This window comes from Salmo salar, chromosome 02 (assembly GCF_965601325.2).
Source record: "Salmo salar chromosome 02, fSalSal1, whole genome shotgun sequence".
In the NCBI taxonomy this organism is placed as follows: Eukaryota; Metazoa; Chordata; class Actinopteri; order Salmoniformes; family Salmonidae; genus Salmo; species Salmo salar.
This window is the reverse complement of record NC_138292.1, coordinates 82468572-82485730: the sequence shown is the minus strand read 5'-3', so window position 1 is coordinate 82485730 and position 17159 is coordinate 82468572. Positions and strand designations below refer to the sequence as shown.

Genomic DNA, 17159 nt, shown 5'->3' with positions numbered 1-17159 from the left:
CCAGTGTGTGTTCTTGCATGCACTTTTAGATGGCCTGAGTGTCTAAAACCCTTTCCACACTGGGAGCAGTAGAAATGGTTCTCTCCTGTGTGTGTTTTTTCAGGTGCCCTAACCTGATAAATATCTTTCCACACTGGGAGCAGTGGTGTGGTCTTACTGGTTTGGATGTCTTTGGGGCTGCTTCTTCTGAAGGACTCTTCCCACTGTGAGTCTGGTCTCTCTTCTGTCAAAGACAAACATAGTATTTGGTTAAAAAGAGAGCTGAATGAAACCTCCACATGATAAAATGGTCTATGAGGTTTAATCTAGACTAGATCCCTCAATAAAAGAATTTCACGTGCTTAATTAAAACTCAGAAAACAAAACTTCAAAATGCCATGTGTGTCTACCCCTTTAAGATATCCTGTCCCTAGGAATTTTTCCCAAAGCACTCCTTTTTCCATAAAATAACCACTTGGTCAGCATTTCCTCATACTACACCGATTCAAAAACCCAAAAGTTAACTACAAACAAAACCTAAAAATGCTTATAATTCCATTGTACTCCCCTCAATCATTAGTTTTAAACTTAATTGAACATGCGCTACCCTTGGATACAATACTGTACTTCAATCTATGAAACCCCATATTTTTTACGTACTATTTAACTAATTTGACCCAAGATTGCTTAAAACCTTAAAACCCCTTCAGTTTGTCTGCAAACCGGCCCATTCTGTTTGCTAGGAATACCCTGCCATTATACACAACTGTGTTTAATGTGCACCGTCCCTGTTAATATAAAATTAACTCCACCTGTAATTCACCTTAATGACTTGATATTTTTCCATGCAATGTTCAATTCACTGGTGTTACTAAACAATCAATACCACGAATCAATAAGCAGAATTTATCACATCACAAAACGCTTCTTTCCCGCCAAACATAGCCCAGCGATTACCTCTTTTCAAACAGCGTTCTGCCTTTCCTCTATCACAAGATTAAAACCAATATTCCAACTGTATCTCTCTTTCGGCTTCACACTTATGAAATGTCTATGACCTTATATGTACCATGTAAATCGCCAAATGTATATAATACTTAATACAATTTATTACTACTCCCTTTAAACCTATCCGCTCATTATAATTCATTAGATTTCGGTAACTGTCTCTTCATTTTAAACTAAACAAGCCATCAAAACGTTCGGTTTATATCTTAAACAACCACTAACAACCGTATCTTTCCAGGCAAAGCATATCTTCTTACATTTTAGTCCCATGGTGCATGGGCTGGGATCCGAACCCGGGCCTCCCGCGTGGCAGGTGAGAATTCTACCACTGAACCACCAATGCTATTGCTTAGAGTTGCAATTTCGGTGGTTGTGTCCTACTCGGTCATCATGTTTACAGGATGTTTTACAGTTTCTGGCGAGATGTCCCGTTCTATCACAGTTAAAACACCGCTTCTCTCCGTCTTTGTCAGCGTGTCTCCCTGTTTTTCCCCTTCTGTCTACAGAGTCTCTGCTCCTCCCCGCTATTTCTCCTAGGGTTGCTATCAGGTACTCTGTTACCCCGACAGTTACTGTTAGATGCTCTATCTCAACCGATTCACTCTTTTTACAGTTTCGACCTATTTTATTGCAGTGTTTACACAGAACCTTACATTCTCTAGCGAAATGAGCCGGTTTGTTACAGTTAAAGCATCCATTTCTCCCTTTCTTTTGTCTATTCCTATCCGGTCTTTGGTTATGATAAACGAGTCTACTGGGGGCTCTGGGTTGTGCAGCACCACCAACACGCTCTCGACCCCTAGTTCTCATCATTATATCTCCCTCTGTTTCTATCCACTCTTTTAATAAAGTGGCTAAAACCTGTCCTCCTCGTTACTTTGTTTTTCTTTCCCCATTTTCTTAAGTTTCTCTATCATTGTCAGTCCTATTCTCTCCTTCTGTCTAGCTTTCTCCATTGCTTCCATAATTTTACCTTCTCTGGGTTCTCCCGCTTTCTTCCATTTCCCCTCTGCTTTCTGAATTTTCCACTTCAATGCTCCCAGTATTCTACCTGGCTCACCTTCTGTGGGAACGCCATCAGGGGACAACACCCAACCATCCTCCATCCATTCCATACAGAGTTTCTCTCCTCGTTTCTTCCATTCCTTCCCTCCATTGATTTCGAGCGTGGATTTCAGAGCCTTTAATACTCTCTCCGCTTCTTCACTGGTATTGATGTTTTTGTTTTACTGTATTATTCCCGTATTTATTTTACGACCAATTGAATAATCAGTCCGTTATGTGAAGTATGTTAACCTATTTATTTAAACTCAATCGTTCCACTTTATTCAGTTAAAATCGATTCTTATTTCAACCTAATTATTTAAACTCACATCTTACAGCGTTCCTCATTAAACATCCAATTATTTAAACACAGTGTTGTACAGTGTCCATCAATAAAACATCAAATTCAATCAACAATCCAAGTTATTCCAACCCTATCAATTAAACTCGGTGCTATACCGTGTCAAGCACCAAACACAAAAATAAATGACAAATCACCCCGCTTCTAGCCCACTTATCTGAACTTGGTGTTCGTGCACTTGACAAACACCAGATATCAATAAATCAAACCATTCTACACCATCAAACATTTAAACATTGAAACAGCAAATTAATTGATAAATCAACCCGTTTTAGCCCCCCTTATTCAAACGTGGTGCCTGTGTACCATCAACCATTGAACATAAATCAATTGATAAATCCCCAGCAGTGCCCACGTTAACCCATCCTATTAAAACATATACTTCTACAAACTTAACCATACCCTTAGTACATCAAAATCACATTACCCCACCATTCAAAACATATACGTTACACCCCAAGGCACGCCTGCAGTACGTGCCTTACCAATAGCCACAATTATCGTCCTATCTAAAATATTCCTCCAGTCCTTTTACTGGCCTTTAAGTTTCTAAATTATTAGCCCCCTTTTATCACTCCTGCAACCTCAACTCCTTTCCTAAGAATTACCCTTTATCCCCAAATTACGATCCCAGCCGGAGATGTCAGCATTGTTATCTAAAATTTCCAGCAATTGCTATTTCAATTATTCCTTTTACCCCCGGGCCGCACCCTCCAAGTGACGATCCCAGCCGGAGATTTCAATTTCTATTTTATATCTCTATTTCTCCGGGTCGTACCCTATGTTACGATCCCAGCCGGAGATTTCAGTATTTTCTCCGGTCCTAATCGTGACCTATAGTGTCACGGATCTTGCCGGTAGAACAATACTCAAAGTTACCCAGGTAATAACAACACATTCACCATGAGTTTGCATGTCACAATAATGATTCTATAATATTTCTAATCTACTCATAATAATTCATAATTTTGTTCACTTACATCAAACAGGTGCTTCACAAATTAATTTGGTTAAAGCCAATATGCAGATCTTTAGTTATTATAACAATAGTTGTCTGCTTACCTGTTTTTAGTTGTCCGGACAGTTTGTAAAGCAGACCGTTCCCCGAAAGCGAAGTCCAATTGGCTGATTAAATGCTCAGCGTAGACGTTCTATATACCAGACCGTCGGGGTTCACCATGTTAATGTTGCGACAGTTCGTTTCTGGTATCAGAACAAAATAGTCAGCACATAGTAACTTCTGATTTATCTGTACTTTAATTAATGCAAACACGTGTACGGTAAATAGGTCATTCGTATAGGGTCTCTCTGTAACACCTTGCAGGGCAGACAGAAGAAGAGCGCGTCACATTCTATTGTTCTCTTTTATACTCTGACAGAGATAGTTCCCGCCCAATGCTGGCCTGTCAGAGGGAGGAGGAGCGTGGTTTAAACTTGCTCCTCCTGTCGTCGGCGTGCAGGCTGATCCCAGCCTCGTGACGCACTTCCTGTTGCCGGTTGTAGTTCTTCTTGTCTTCAACAGTTGATTTACCCGTAGTTTCTATACTTAATATTGTAGCATAGCTTCCCCAGTATATTATATAAGTTATGCATACAAATAGTCAGTTCAACCCTAACAGAAGCTCACGTTATTCCGAAATAATTCGGTAAATCTTTATAACGAAATAATACATTATCTCGCTATTACGAGAATGATCACATTATTAGAAAAAAAAGATATTGTTAATACGAGAGATTATGTTATAACTAGAAAGATGTCATTATTACGAAATAGTCTGGTTGCAAGTTATTATGAAAAATAGCCTATGCCTTCATTTTGCTGAAATGCTAACATAGGCTACTTGGCAAGCTTGGCTTCCTCTCATGCACAGGTTAACATTATGGCCGGGTTTGTTTGAGTTGATCAACTTTTATTTTCTCATCGGTTTGAGGCACTGGGAGATATTAGTTTCATTGAGCAATATGGATGGTGTTGTCATTCGTTGACAGTTTTATTTAAAAAATATATATTTCACCTTTATTTAACCAGGTAGGCTAGTTGGGAACAAGTTCTCATTTGCAACTGCGACCTGGCCAAGATAAAGCAAAGCAGTTCGACACATACAACAACACAGAGTTACACAATGGAATAAACAAACATACAATCAATAATACATTAGAAAAATATATATACAGCATGTGCAAATGAGGTAGGATAAGAGAGGTAAGGCAATAAATAGGCCATGGTGGCAAAGTAATTACAATATAGCAATTAAACACTGGAATGGTAGGATGTGCAGAAGATGAATGTGCAAGTTGAGATACTGGGGTGTTAAGGAGCAAGATAAATAAATAAATAAATACAGTATGGGGATGAGGTAGATTGGATGGGCTATTTACAGATGAGTTATGTACAGGTGCAGTAATCTGTGAGCTGCTCTGACAGCTGGTGCTTAAAGCTAGTGAAGGAGGTAAGAGTCTCCAGCTTCAGAGATTTTTGCAGTTCGTTCCAGTCATTGGCAGCAGAGAACTGGAAGTAGAGGCGGCCAAAGGAGGAATTGGCTTTGGGGGTGACAAGTGAGATATACCTGCCGGAGCGCGTGCTACGGGTGGGTGCTGCTATGGTGACCAGTGAGCTGAGACAAGGCGGGGCTTTACCTAGCAGAGACTTGTAGATGACCTGGAGCCAGTGGGTTTGGCGATGAGTATGGAGCGAGGGCCAGCCAATGAGATTATAGAGGTCGCAGTGGTGGGTAGTATATGGGGCTTTGGTGACAAAACGGATGGCACTGTGATAGACTGCATCCAATTTGTTGAGTAGAGTGTTGGAGGCTATTTTGTAAATGACATCGCCGAAGTCGAGGATCAGTAGGATGGTCAATTTTACGGGGGTATGTTTGGCAGCATGAGTGAAGGATGCTTTGTTGCAAAATAGGAAGCCGATTCTAGATTTAATTTAGGATTGGAGATGTTTAATGTGAGTCTGGAAGGAGAGTTTACAGCCTAACCAGACACCTAGGTATTTGTAGTTGTCCACATATTCTAAGTCAGAACCGTCCAGAGTAATGGTGTTGGACGGGCGGGTGCGGGCAGCAATCGGTTGAAGAGCATGCATTTAGTTTTACTTGCATTTAAGAGCAGTTGGAGGCCACGGAAGGCATTGAAGCTCATCTGTAGTTTAGTTAACACAGTGTTCAATGAAGGGCCAGAGGTATACAGAATGGTGTCGTCTGCGTAGAGGTGAATCAAAGAATCACCAGCAGCGAGAGCGACATCATTGATGTATACAGAGAAGAGAGTCGGCCCGAAAATTGAACCCTGTGGCACCCCCATAGAGACTGCCAGAGGTCCGGACAACAGGCCCTCCGATTTGACATACTGAACTCTATTGGAGAAGTAGTTGGTGAACCAGGTGAGGCAATCATTTGAGAAACCAAGGCTGTTGAGTCTGCCAATAAGAATGTTGTGATTGACAGAGTCGAAAGCCTTAGCCAGGACGATGAATACGGCTGCACAGTAATGTCTCTTATCGATGGCGGTTATGATATCATTTAGGATTTTGAGCGTGGCTGAGGTGCACCCATGACCAGCTCTGAAACCAGATTGCATAGCGGAGAAGGTACGGTGAGATTCGAAATGGTCGGTAATCTGTTTGTTAACTTGGCTTTCAAAGACCTTAGAAAGGCAGGGAAGAATAGATATAGGTCTGTAGCAGTTTGGGTCTAGAGTGTCTCCCCCTTTGAAGAGGGGGATGACTGCGGCAGCTTTCCAATCTATGGGAATCTCAGACATACCTTGCAGAGAATTATCGGGCCTCCTGGACATAACGCTATTCCTTCTTGATCAACTGGGCCAACATGTGAAGCTTAATGGATACAATCTAATGCACCAAGTGGGATATACGGTGACCCAAAATACAGTCACACGTTTAGTGCAACAGAGACGTAGGAATCATCTGCAAAATGTCTTTATAGGAACCCAGGTCTGATTTCTTTTAATTTCTTTTTTATTTTTATTATTTTTTGTGGCACATTAACTCCTACGATAAGCTGAAGCCATATGGCATTTGTATTAATACGTTTAGGAGTAAGGTTAGGTTGAGGGGAAGGGTTAGCTAACATGCTAAGTAATTCCAAAGTAGCTAAAAAAAAGTAGTAAGTTGTTGAAAAGTTGCTATTTAGCTAAAATTCTAAAGTGGTCCAAGATGATATTCGAACTCACAACCTTTGGGTTTCTAGACATTCGTGTTATAAGACCAAATTTGATAGTCTCGGATTTACATTTATTATGTTACGTTTAGTCTATGAGACCAGGCTGAGTGAAGTGATAAAAGAGGATGATAGCAGTGTGGTGATTGTGAGGTAATATACAAATTCGACAGTCACAAGATGGGAACTTCAAAAAGGGCTACGGCACATCAAGGGAGCTGTAGCCTTCTGTTCAGATGTGTTAAATTATAGACTGTAGATCTATAACCTCTCACACAGCCTTAATATTACCTCCTGCAGAATTAAGCATGTCGTGCATTAAAATGATACACCAAATGTAGGCAAAATTTGGGAATAGGAGTGGAGAAATATGATTTCTTTATTTCGGCATCTTGAGAGAATGCGAATGAGCAGTTAGAGTGCCCCTGTGACAACAATTTTGGACCCCCTTTTGTGGCCCCCCTAATTGTGGAGTATGAAATAATTTATACATAACTAATTTTTGCTATCGTTCTTTTTTTACATCCATTATTAGACAGTGGCAACGCGGAACACTAATTTAACCCACACATTTTCTAGAGGGACGGCTTTAGGCGGAACACAACAGTATCGTACCACATGCAAAACGATATGACAACAATAACGTTTAATGTAACTGGCCCCTCTAACAGTACAACTGGCCCCAGCTTGGCCTCCCCCCCAGTTGAAATGGTCTAGAACCGCCACTGATCTGGACAAGAGGAATACCTACATCAGAATGCTGTTCATTGACTATAGCTCAGCATTCAACACCATAGTACCCTCCAAGCTCATAATTAAGCTCAAGGCCCTGGGTCTGAACCCCGCCCTGTGCAACTAGGTTCTGGACTTCCTGACAGGCCGCCCCCAGGTGGTGAAGGTAGGAAACAACACCTCCACTTTGCTCATCCTCAATACAGGGGACTCACAAGGGTGCATGCTCAGCCCCCTCCTGTACTCCCTGTTCACCCATGACTGCGTGGCCATGCACGCCTCCAACTCAATCATCAAGTTTGCCTGATTACCAACAGTGATGAGACAGCCTACAGGGAGGAGGTGAGGGCCCTCGGAGTGTGGTGTCAGGAAAATAACCTCTCCCTCAACGTCAACAAAACGAAGGAGCTGATCGTGGACTTCAGGAAACAGCAGAGGGAGCACGCCCCTATCCACATCGACGGGACTGCAGTGGAGAAGGTGGAAAGCTTCAAGTTCCTCTGCGTACACATCACTGACAATCTGAAATGGTCCACCCTGACAGACAGTGTGGTGAAGAAGGTGCAACAGCACCTCTTCAACCTCAGGAGGCTGAAATAACGTGTCTTGGGCACTAAGACCCTCAGAAATTATTACAGATACACAATTGAGAGCATCCTGTCGGGCTGCATCACCACCTGGTACGGCAACGGCACCGCCCGCAACTGCAGGTCTCTCCAGAGGGTGGTACAGTCTGCCCAACGCATCACCGGGGGGCATACTACCTGCCCTCCAGGACACCTACAGCACCCGATGTCACAGGAAGGACAAAAATATCATCAAGGACATCAATCACCCGAGCCACGGCCTGTTCACCCCACTAACATCCAGAAGGCGAGGTCAGCACCAGTGCATCAAAGCTGGACCGAGAGACTGAAACAGCTTCTATCTCAAGGCCATCAGACTGTTAAACAGCTACCACCTGGCTACTCAAACCCTTAGAGGCTGTTTCCCTATATACATAGACATGTCATCACTGGCCACTTCAATAATGTTTACATGCTGCTTTACTCCAGGTCGCAGTTGTAAATGAGAACTTGTTCTCAACTAGCCTACCTGGTTAAATAAAGGTTAAATAAAAAATAAAAAAAATACTCATCTCATATGTATGTACTGTATTCTATTCTACTGTATTTAGTCAATGCCACTCTGACATTGCTCTTCCTAATATTTATATATTTCTTAATTCTATTATTTTACTTTTAGATGTGTGAATTGTTAGATACAACTATACTGTTGGAGCTAGGAACACAAGCATTTCGCTACACCCGCAATAACATCTGCTAAATATGTGTATGTGATTGTATTTGAATTGATGTATCTAATTATAGACAAGTTGACTATCCTAACAAATAGCTTACGAAAATGTCGAGAATTATAAGCAGAAACATCTCATTCAGGCAACAACAAAAAATCATGCCCTCCCTGACAATTTTTTTTTTTTTTTATCTGACTGTAGTCTAAGGTGTATTTCCTCATATTAGCGGGTTAGAGTCGTGTACGTGCCTCAGATTTAACACTTTTTCACATGGAGTCGGGCGGTTGCGTATGAGTCAAGCTGACCCGCGCTCCACTAGCCACCATACGATTCAGATTCTACGTCTACCTAGAGCAAATTATTATCTGTAAGAACTAAGAGAGAACACGTCTGGTTATTTTTTTACAATTATTTGTTTTGACGTTGTTTGACAGAATTATTTTTGTTTGTTAAACTGCGTTTCCAACTCCAGTCAGCAGATGGCGGTGTGAGTCTTTCAGGTGATGTTTCTCGAGTGATGTAAAATCTAGTGGACGGGACGGGAGGTTTCTTCAACAACCATCTCGGTAACTCGCTAGCAAACATGACACGTTGAAGCGCTTTGGACAAATTTTGTGTATATTAATCACAGTGTTTTAAACACACTGTATATGTATGTACTAGTTAATCCATTTAAGTTCATATTTACGTTGTCCGCTATCTGGCTTGTTAAGTTAGCCCAGCACTAGGCTAATGCTAAATAGCTAGCTAGCTCACGTCCCTGACAATGAGCTCACTAAGCTACTCTTCCTCTGCTAAAGAAAATGAGGTCTGTTCGACGGAGAAAGAAACTCCAAGGCTGAACATTTACGTGAAAGAAGAAGAATTTACTGTAAAAGAAGAGGACGTGGAGGAAGCTATCACAGTAAATGAAGAACAGGATGTTACAGTGAAGGAAGAGGACGCTTCAACATTGAAAGAAGAGGATGTTACAGTGAAAGAAGGGGAAGACGCTTTCAGGGTGAAAGAGGGTGCCGTGTTTGTAGTGAAAGAGGAGGAGGAGGTGACTGTCACATTGAAAGAAGAGGAGCAATTTTTTGAAATGAAGGAAGAGGGGGAGATTACTGTCACATTGGAGGAGGAGGATGATGAGGAAGAAGACGAGACTGGAGATCTGATAAACACCAGTGAGTACAGTCTTAATTTTTTTCTAGCTTTCAATTAGGCACATTCTTCTTCTCACGTGGGTAAAACCACTGGGGAGACTTCCATTCTCCTGCCCAGGAGCGGTGCGTGGTCAAAAACACTGGGGAAACTTCCATTCTCCTGCCCAGGAGCGGTGCGTGGTCAAAAACACTGGGGAAACTTCCATTCTCTTGTCCAGGAGCAATGCGTGGTCAAAAACACTGGGGAAACTTCCATTCTCCTGTCCAGGAGCAATGCGTGGTCAAAAACACTAGGGAAACTTCCAGTCTCCTGTCCAGGAGCGGTGTGTGGTCAAAAACACTGGGGAAACTGCAACTCTACCCATGTCATTAGCACACTACTTTCTCTTGAACACTAAGGACCTGGGGAAGAGTTGACAACAAAGTACACTACTTTCTCTTGTACACTATGTTGCCAACTCTTCCCCCAGGTCCTTAGTGTACAAGAGATTGTAGTGCACTATGTTTTCTGTCAATATACCTGGTAAAATAATGGTTAATAAACAACTCTAAGGGGGCCCTATAAAATCTGTGATTTTGTTTTTTACTTTCCCAAATTATGTTCTCTGTTTTACTTTTCTGGTTTTAGATTTTGCTTTTTCATTCAAAATTACAATTGTTTTATAGAGAAACAACAAAACTGGATGTTCTGAGAATATGTCAATGGTTAAATCACGTTAGAATCATTTTTTTAGGTCTGGAAGAAAACTGACATCCCTTTTAATTGTTCATCTGGCCCTTTAATTGCCTGTCGAGCGAGTGAGGAATGTTCCATCTAATGAGCCGGTCTAGAGATGGTTCTGCTGCTCATTTCATGACAACGTTAGGCAAATAACAAATAATGGATACAAATGATACACTTCCTCGTGATATACCTCTGCCAGGTAAGCCTACTTTGCAGTTAACATTTAATTGAGAAGATTTTGGGGATAGTATTTCCATCAACCCACAAGACGGTTATGACATCAACTGGCTTCAGACAGAGTGATAGACAAACATGCACACCACACAGACAGACAGGGGCAATATTGCTGTAAATTAATTGGCAGATATTGTGTAAGGTTTGGCTTTTAAAGCCAATAGTGTCTAACCAGGGGTGGGGATAATGTCAATGTTGTTTAGATAGTAGCTGGGAGCTTGCGGTGTCTGATACTTCAATCAATCAATCAATCAAATGTATTTATAAAGCCCTTCTTACATCAGCTGATGTCACAAAGTGCTGTACAGAAACCCAGCCTAAAACCCCAAACAGCAAGTAATGCCGGTGTAGAAGCACGGTGGCTAGGAAAAACTCCCTAGAAAGGCCGGAACCTAGGAAGAAACCTAGAGAGGAACCAGGCTATGAGGGGTGGCCAGTCCTCTTCTGGCTGTGCTGGGTGGAGATTATAACAGAACATGGCCAAGATGTTCAAATGTTCATAGATGAACATTTGAACGCAGGCAGAACAGTTGAAACTGGAGCAGCAGCACGGCCAGGTGGACTGGGGACAGCAAGGAGTCATCAGGCCAGGTAGTCCTGAGGCAAGGTCCTAGGGCTCAGGTCCTCTGAGATAAAGATAGAATTAGAGAGAGCATACTTAAATTCACACAGGACACCGGATAAGACAGGAGAAATACTCCAGATATAACATACTGACCCTAGCCCCCGACACATAAACTACTGCAGCATAAATACTGGAGGCTGAGACAGGAGGGGTCGGGAGACACTGTGGCCCCATCCGACGATACCCCCGGACAGGGCCAAACAGGCAGGATATAACCCCACCCACTTTGCCAAAGCACAGCCCCCACACCACTAGAGGGATATCTTCAACCACCAACTTACCATCCTGAGACAAGGCTGAGTACAGCCCACAAAGATCTCCGCCACGGCACAACCCAAGGGGGGGTGCTAACCAGGACAGGAAGATCACGTCAGTGACTCAACCCACTCAAGTGACGCACCCCTCCTAGGGACGGCATGGAAGAGCACCAGTAAGCCAGTGACTCAGCCCCTGTAATAGGGTTAGAGGCAGAGAATCCCAGTGGAGGGAGGGGAACCGGCCAGGCAGAGACAGCAAGGGCGGTTCGTTGCTCCAGTGCCTTTCCGTTCACCTTCACACTCCTGGGCCAGACTACACTCAATCATAGGACCTACTGAAGAGATGAGTCTTCAATAAAGACTTAAAAGTTGAGACCGAGTCTGCGTCTCTCAAATGGGTAGGCAGACCATTCCATAAAAATGGAGCTCTATAGGAGAAAGCCCTGCCTCCAGCTGTTTGCTTAGCAATTCTAGGGACATTAAGGAGGCCTGCGTCTTGTGACTGTAGCGTACGTGTAGGTATGTACGGCAGGACCAAATCGGAAAGATAGGTAGGAGCAAAAACCCATGTAATGCTTTGTAGGTACTTGTGAGATTTGTTTATGACTGTTTGCGGTGGAACACATGAAAAATTGCATTTACTTTTGGAATTGTTTGGCGAGCTATGACCTGCTGGAGACCCCTGCATTAGATATTGGTTTGATATTTGGAGTTCACTCGTCAATACCTCTTCAATGAAGGTCATAGGATGATGAGAGTGATATGTCTAGAATCAGATCAAAGTTGACCCTTTCTGCCAGTCATACTCCACCCTACCATGAGACAGACATATCTTGGTCATTGATCAAGACAAAAGGTTTGATTTTGATCATATTTGAAGTCTTACAAATAGGTTTGAAGTTCTGTGTCATTTGTTTTTAAAATCTCAATGGTGTTGTTAGCTCCTTCATATTTTAGCTATAAGGTAAGACAGACTGATCTGATTGAAATCTCTATGATACCGCACCATATATCCTTTGATTACAACCAACTCATATCTGATTTCATGACATTTGGTTGAAATCTTGCCTTTTCAGTGGACAGAATTAAGACCATGCAGGATCATATTACTCATTTGATTATTCTGGATTAAATGTTTTTTTTTTTTAAATAACCTCAGGTTATTGAGGGATCTAGTCTGGATTAAACCTCAGAGAAGACAGTTTGATAATGTAGAGGTTTCATTCAGTGCTCGTATCCACAAAGCGTGCTGAACTAGCGTCACTATTCACTTTTATATAACAATGAATGAGATTGTATGGAAAGATCCTAGATCAGTATTCCTTCTATGAGATGCTTTGTGAATATGGGCCCAGGTCTCTCTGTTTACTAAATACTGTCTGTCTTTGGCAGGAGAGAGTCTAGACTTTCATTCTGACAGCGGGAAGAGTCCTTCAGGGGAGCCAGACCCAGAGACGTCTAAACCAGCAAGACGACACCACTGCTTCCAGTGTGGAAAGAGTTTTTCTAGGTTAGGAAGCCTGAAATCACACGAAAGAATACACACAGGAGAGAAGCCTTACCACTGCTCTCAATGTGGAAATAGATTTACCTCTTTAGGGACCCTGAAAGACCATGTAAGAAAACATACAGGAGAGAAGCCCTACCAATGCTCCCATTGTGAAAAGAGTTTCCCCCGGTTATGGGACCTGAAATCACATGAGAGGACACACACAGGAGAGAAGCCTTACCCCTGCTCCCAGTGTGGAAAGAGTTTTTCCACATCAGGGTCCCTGAAAAACCATGAGCTAACACATTCCGAAAAAAAGAATTTCCGCTGTTCAAATTGTGAAAAGAGTTTTGGGAATTTACAGTACCTGAAAAGGCATGAGAAAAGACATACACGGGAGAAGAATTTTCACTGCTCCCACTGTGGAGTTAAATTTACCTTGTTTCAGCAACTGAAAAAGCATGAAAGAATCCACAGCGGAGAGAAACGTTATGAATGCTCCCAGTGTGGAAAGATATTTACCCAGTTAAGGCACCTGAAAGATCATGAGGTAACACACACAGGGGATAAGCCTTACCACTGCTCACAGTGTGGAAAGGAATATAACACATCAAATGGACTTAAAGTTCATGAGAGAACACACATACTGCTCCCACACTTGTCTCATATTTTTGACTAAGAAATTGTGCTTTTGTTTATGCCACGTGAAATCAAATTGTATAAAGCGCGTTCCAAAATACATTTTTTATTTAAACACATGAACTGAATATGGAGTATGTCAGCTTGAAAGTAGAGTTTGTATGTTTGAATTTCATATGCTCTGTGATTAAATTATCATTTTCAAGCTCTGGCTGTGTTTTCTTTCTGTGTGTGTTTATATCTGTGTGTGTCATTCCTCCAGCACTACACATAATCAAGTGCTATATGCTATTTTCTCAATTGTTGATATTTGTTTTCGTGGCTCACTCTGACATTTGTATCAATAGAGTGTGGCTTTAAAGGGGCATATGGAGCCCCCCCGACTTTCAATGTGGCGCCGTCATTGTATGCCACCTTTACAACTGTTATATTCGTTAAGAATCAATAGATACATATTAATGTATAAGTCCATAGGATGCCAGCTTTACAAATCAGTTATATTCTTCAAGAATCAATAGGTACATCATTAATGTATCAGTCCAACAATGGCTGTAGCAACTGCAGATTGCCCCTTTAAAGCCACACTGATGTGAACATATTAATCCCTTAAAGTCACACTCTGTAAGATACAAATGTCAGAGTGAGCCACCAACACAAATATAAACAATGGAGAAAATAGCATGTAGAATAAATGTAGCCCTGTGAGTCCAACAGAAAACACAGGGTCCATTGTCTTATACGTATAGTACCTATAGAGAGTCTAGTCTGCAAGCTCTTTCAAATTATTCACCTTTTGTTGCCTTATAGCCTGGAATTCTCTTTAATTACTTGTTACTTTTATTTATTATTCTTATCCGTATTTTTTTAAACTGCACTGTCGGTTAGTGGCTCTTAAGTAAGCATTTCACTGTAAGGTCTACACCTGTTGTATTCGGCGCATGTGACAAAGTTTGATTTGTTTTGATTTGGAATTAAAATGCATTCAATAACTTTTTTTCTCCATTGATCTACACATCCTACCCTGCAACTTCCAAGGGAAAAAAATATTTTATATATTTTATATATTTATATTTTTGAAAATCAGTAAAAACATTTAAGTTGAAATAGCTTGGTCGGATAAGTGTCCACCTTGTAAAAGCAATCCTAAATTAGCTCAGGTGTAATCGATCACCTTGTGTTAAACTGTCGTGATTCACATGATTTCAGGATAAATTCAGCAGTTCCTCTAGGATCCCTCTGCTGGGTTGTGAATTGCAAAGCAAATACTCAACAATGAGTACCAAGGAGCTTTCAAAAGACTGAGTAAGTAGGAGACTGATCAGAGAGGCTACCAAGATGTCAATGGCAACTTTGAAAGAGCTACAGGCTTCTATGGCCAAGACTGGTCAAAGTGTGAATGTGACAACAATATCCAAGGCACTCCACAAATCTGGCATGTATGGTAGGGTGGCAAAAAGGAAGCCATTACTCAAGAAAGCCCACCTTGAATCCCGTTTTTGAAGTAGGAAAAAAAAAATGAACTGTTGCCAAATTAAACTTTTTGTCCTAATTGCAACATGTTGCATTTGGCGCAAACACAACACGGCACATCACTGAAAGAACACCATCCCTACTGTGAAGCATGGTGGTTGCAGCATCATGTTATGGGGATAGAAGGGAGCAGAAATGTACAGAAAAGTAATTGAGCAAAACCTGCTGACCTCTGCAAGAAAGCTGAAAATGGGATGTTCACCTTTCAGCATGACAACTAGACGAAGCACACAGTCAAAGATACAGTGGAGTGGCTCAGGAATAAAAAGGTCAATTTCCTTGAGTGGTCCAGTCAGAGCACTGACCTAAATACAATCAACAATGTGTGGCATGACTTGAAGATTGCTGTCCATCAACACTAGCCCAAGGAACTATATTGCCAAATCTACACGTTTAAAGTTGGTAGAGACCTATCTCAGAGTCCTTATTTAAATGCATGAAACTCTGAGGCCCTGACAACAAACTGTGGGGAAAGTAGAAGGAGGTGTAGACTTTTTATATGCACTTTGTATTTGATAGGGAATGTGTTTTGGTTCATGTCACCTGAAATCGAATTGTACAAAGTGTTTTTTATTGTTGTATTTTTTTTTACAGAAATGTCACGTCAGTTTGAATATAGAGTATGTCCGTTTCCATATAAACAACCTGTGATTAAATGATATGTTTCAAACTTTAGCCATTTGTGTTTGTGTGTGCATGTTATTTCTTTGTTTATCTTCCTGTGTCATTCCGCTACAGATAATCAAGCTATTTGCTCCATTGTTTGCATTTGGGCCATTGTTTACATTGCGATGGTGGCCCATTCTGTGGCTCATTCTGATTGGCTGGGCCTGGCTCCCCAGTGGGTGGGTGATAAGAGAATTATCTAATAAAGGTAAATGAATCAATAAACCATGATGAATTATTAGTCATACAGCATGGTTAATGAATAATCAATGTAATGATCAATGTAGTGATCGATTGGTCTGATTAGTCCCAGAAAGTCCAGGAACCACTGGAGAGGGAAAGAAATGTGTGTATGTAATTAGTGTAGAGAGCAGGGGACAAATGGTAAAGGGAGTAAAACTTCAAAGGGTTCCTAACATTGAGGGAAAGGAACAGGCTGAGCTAGGTAGTGATAAACAGTGTGGGAAGTCAATGGGGGATGCAGGTCACCAACAGTTTGTGTGTAAATGCATGTGCGTAAGTAAGCAAGAACTATAAAATGACTGTTTTGTTATCCTGACTGCAGAACGTTCTCTGAATAAAGCTACAGAAACCTTTTGCAGAAAGCTGAGTCCTTGCCTAATTATTTAACCCATTGTCTTACAAACCTTGGGCATTAGTCAAGGCGAATTGATTATTGATTATTATCATCAAGATATAAAATTCCTTCAACAGTGTGTCAAGTGGGTGCACCCACAGAGATACCGTGACGAGGTCCTGAGGCCCATTGTGAGGCCCTTAAAGTATCTGTTTCCCAGTCATGTGAAATCCATAGACTAGGGCTTAATTTATTTATTTAAATTGACTGATTTCCTTATATGAACTGTAACTCAGTGAGATCTTTGAAATTGTTGTGTGATGCGTTTATATTTTTGTTCAGTATAGTTGTGGCTAAGTTTCAGCTTACTGGCAGAGGCAACCAGGTTTTTGGCTAAATGATCCTGGTACTTGGTCGAGTTCATGATGTCGTTGACCTTAACAAGGGCCCCAGGATGCTTTCATGAAAAAGTGTTTGATCTCGTCCAACTATGTAAACATAAAATCAAATTGTATTTGACACATGCACCGAATACAACAGGCCTTTACCATGAAATGGTTACTGACGAGCCCTTTCCCAACAATGCAGAGTTAAAAAGTAAGAAAATTAGCAAATAGAAAATAGTAACATAAAAAATAACAGTAACGAGCCTATAGGTAATAATG

The 17159-nt window shown here is 41.4% G+C and overlaps 1 protein-coding gene across 1 annotated transcript; it reads left to right on the top strand.

Moving 5' to 3' along the window:
* The first annotated feature begins 1054 nt into the window (after positions 1-1054).
* On the top strand, positions 1055-13926 carry LOC106564040 (uncharacterized). The gene is made up of 2 exons (XM_045713158.2): positions 1055-9774; positions 12986-13926. The coding sequence occupies exons 1-2, from the start codon at positions 9375-9377 to the stop codon at positions 13759-13761; spliced, it is 1176 nt and encodes a 391-aa protein (XP_045569114.1). The 5' UTR covers positions 1055-9374; the 3' UTR covers positions 13762-13926.
* The last annotated feature ends 3233 nt before the right edge of the window (positions 13927-17159 follow it).

Excerpts from the sequence above, each read along its gene's own strand:
- LOC106564040 (XM_045713158.2), top strand. The coding sequence starts at position 9,375 with ATGAGCTCACTAAGCTACTCTTCCTCTGCTAAAGAAAATGAGGTCTGT. Across the intron at positions 9,775-12,985 it reads TGGAGATCTGATAAACACCA|GAGAGAGTCTAGACTTTCAT; the intron begins GTGAGTACAGTC and ends TGTCTTTGGCAG.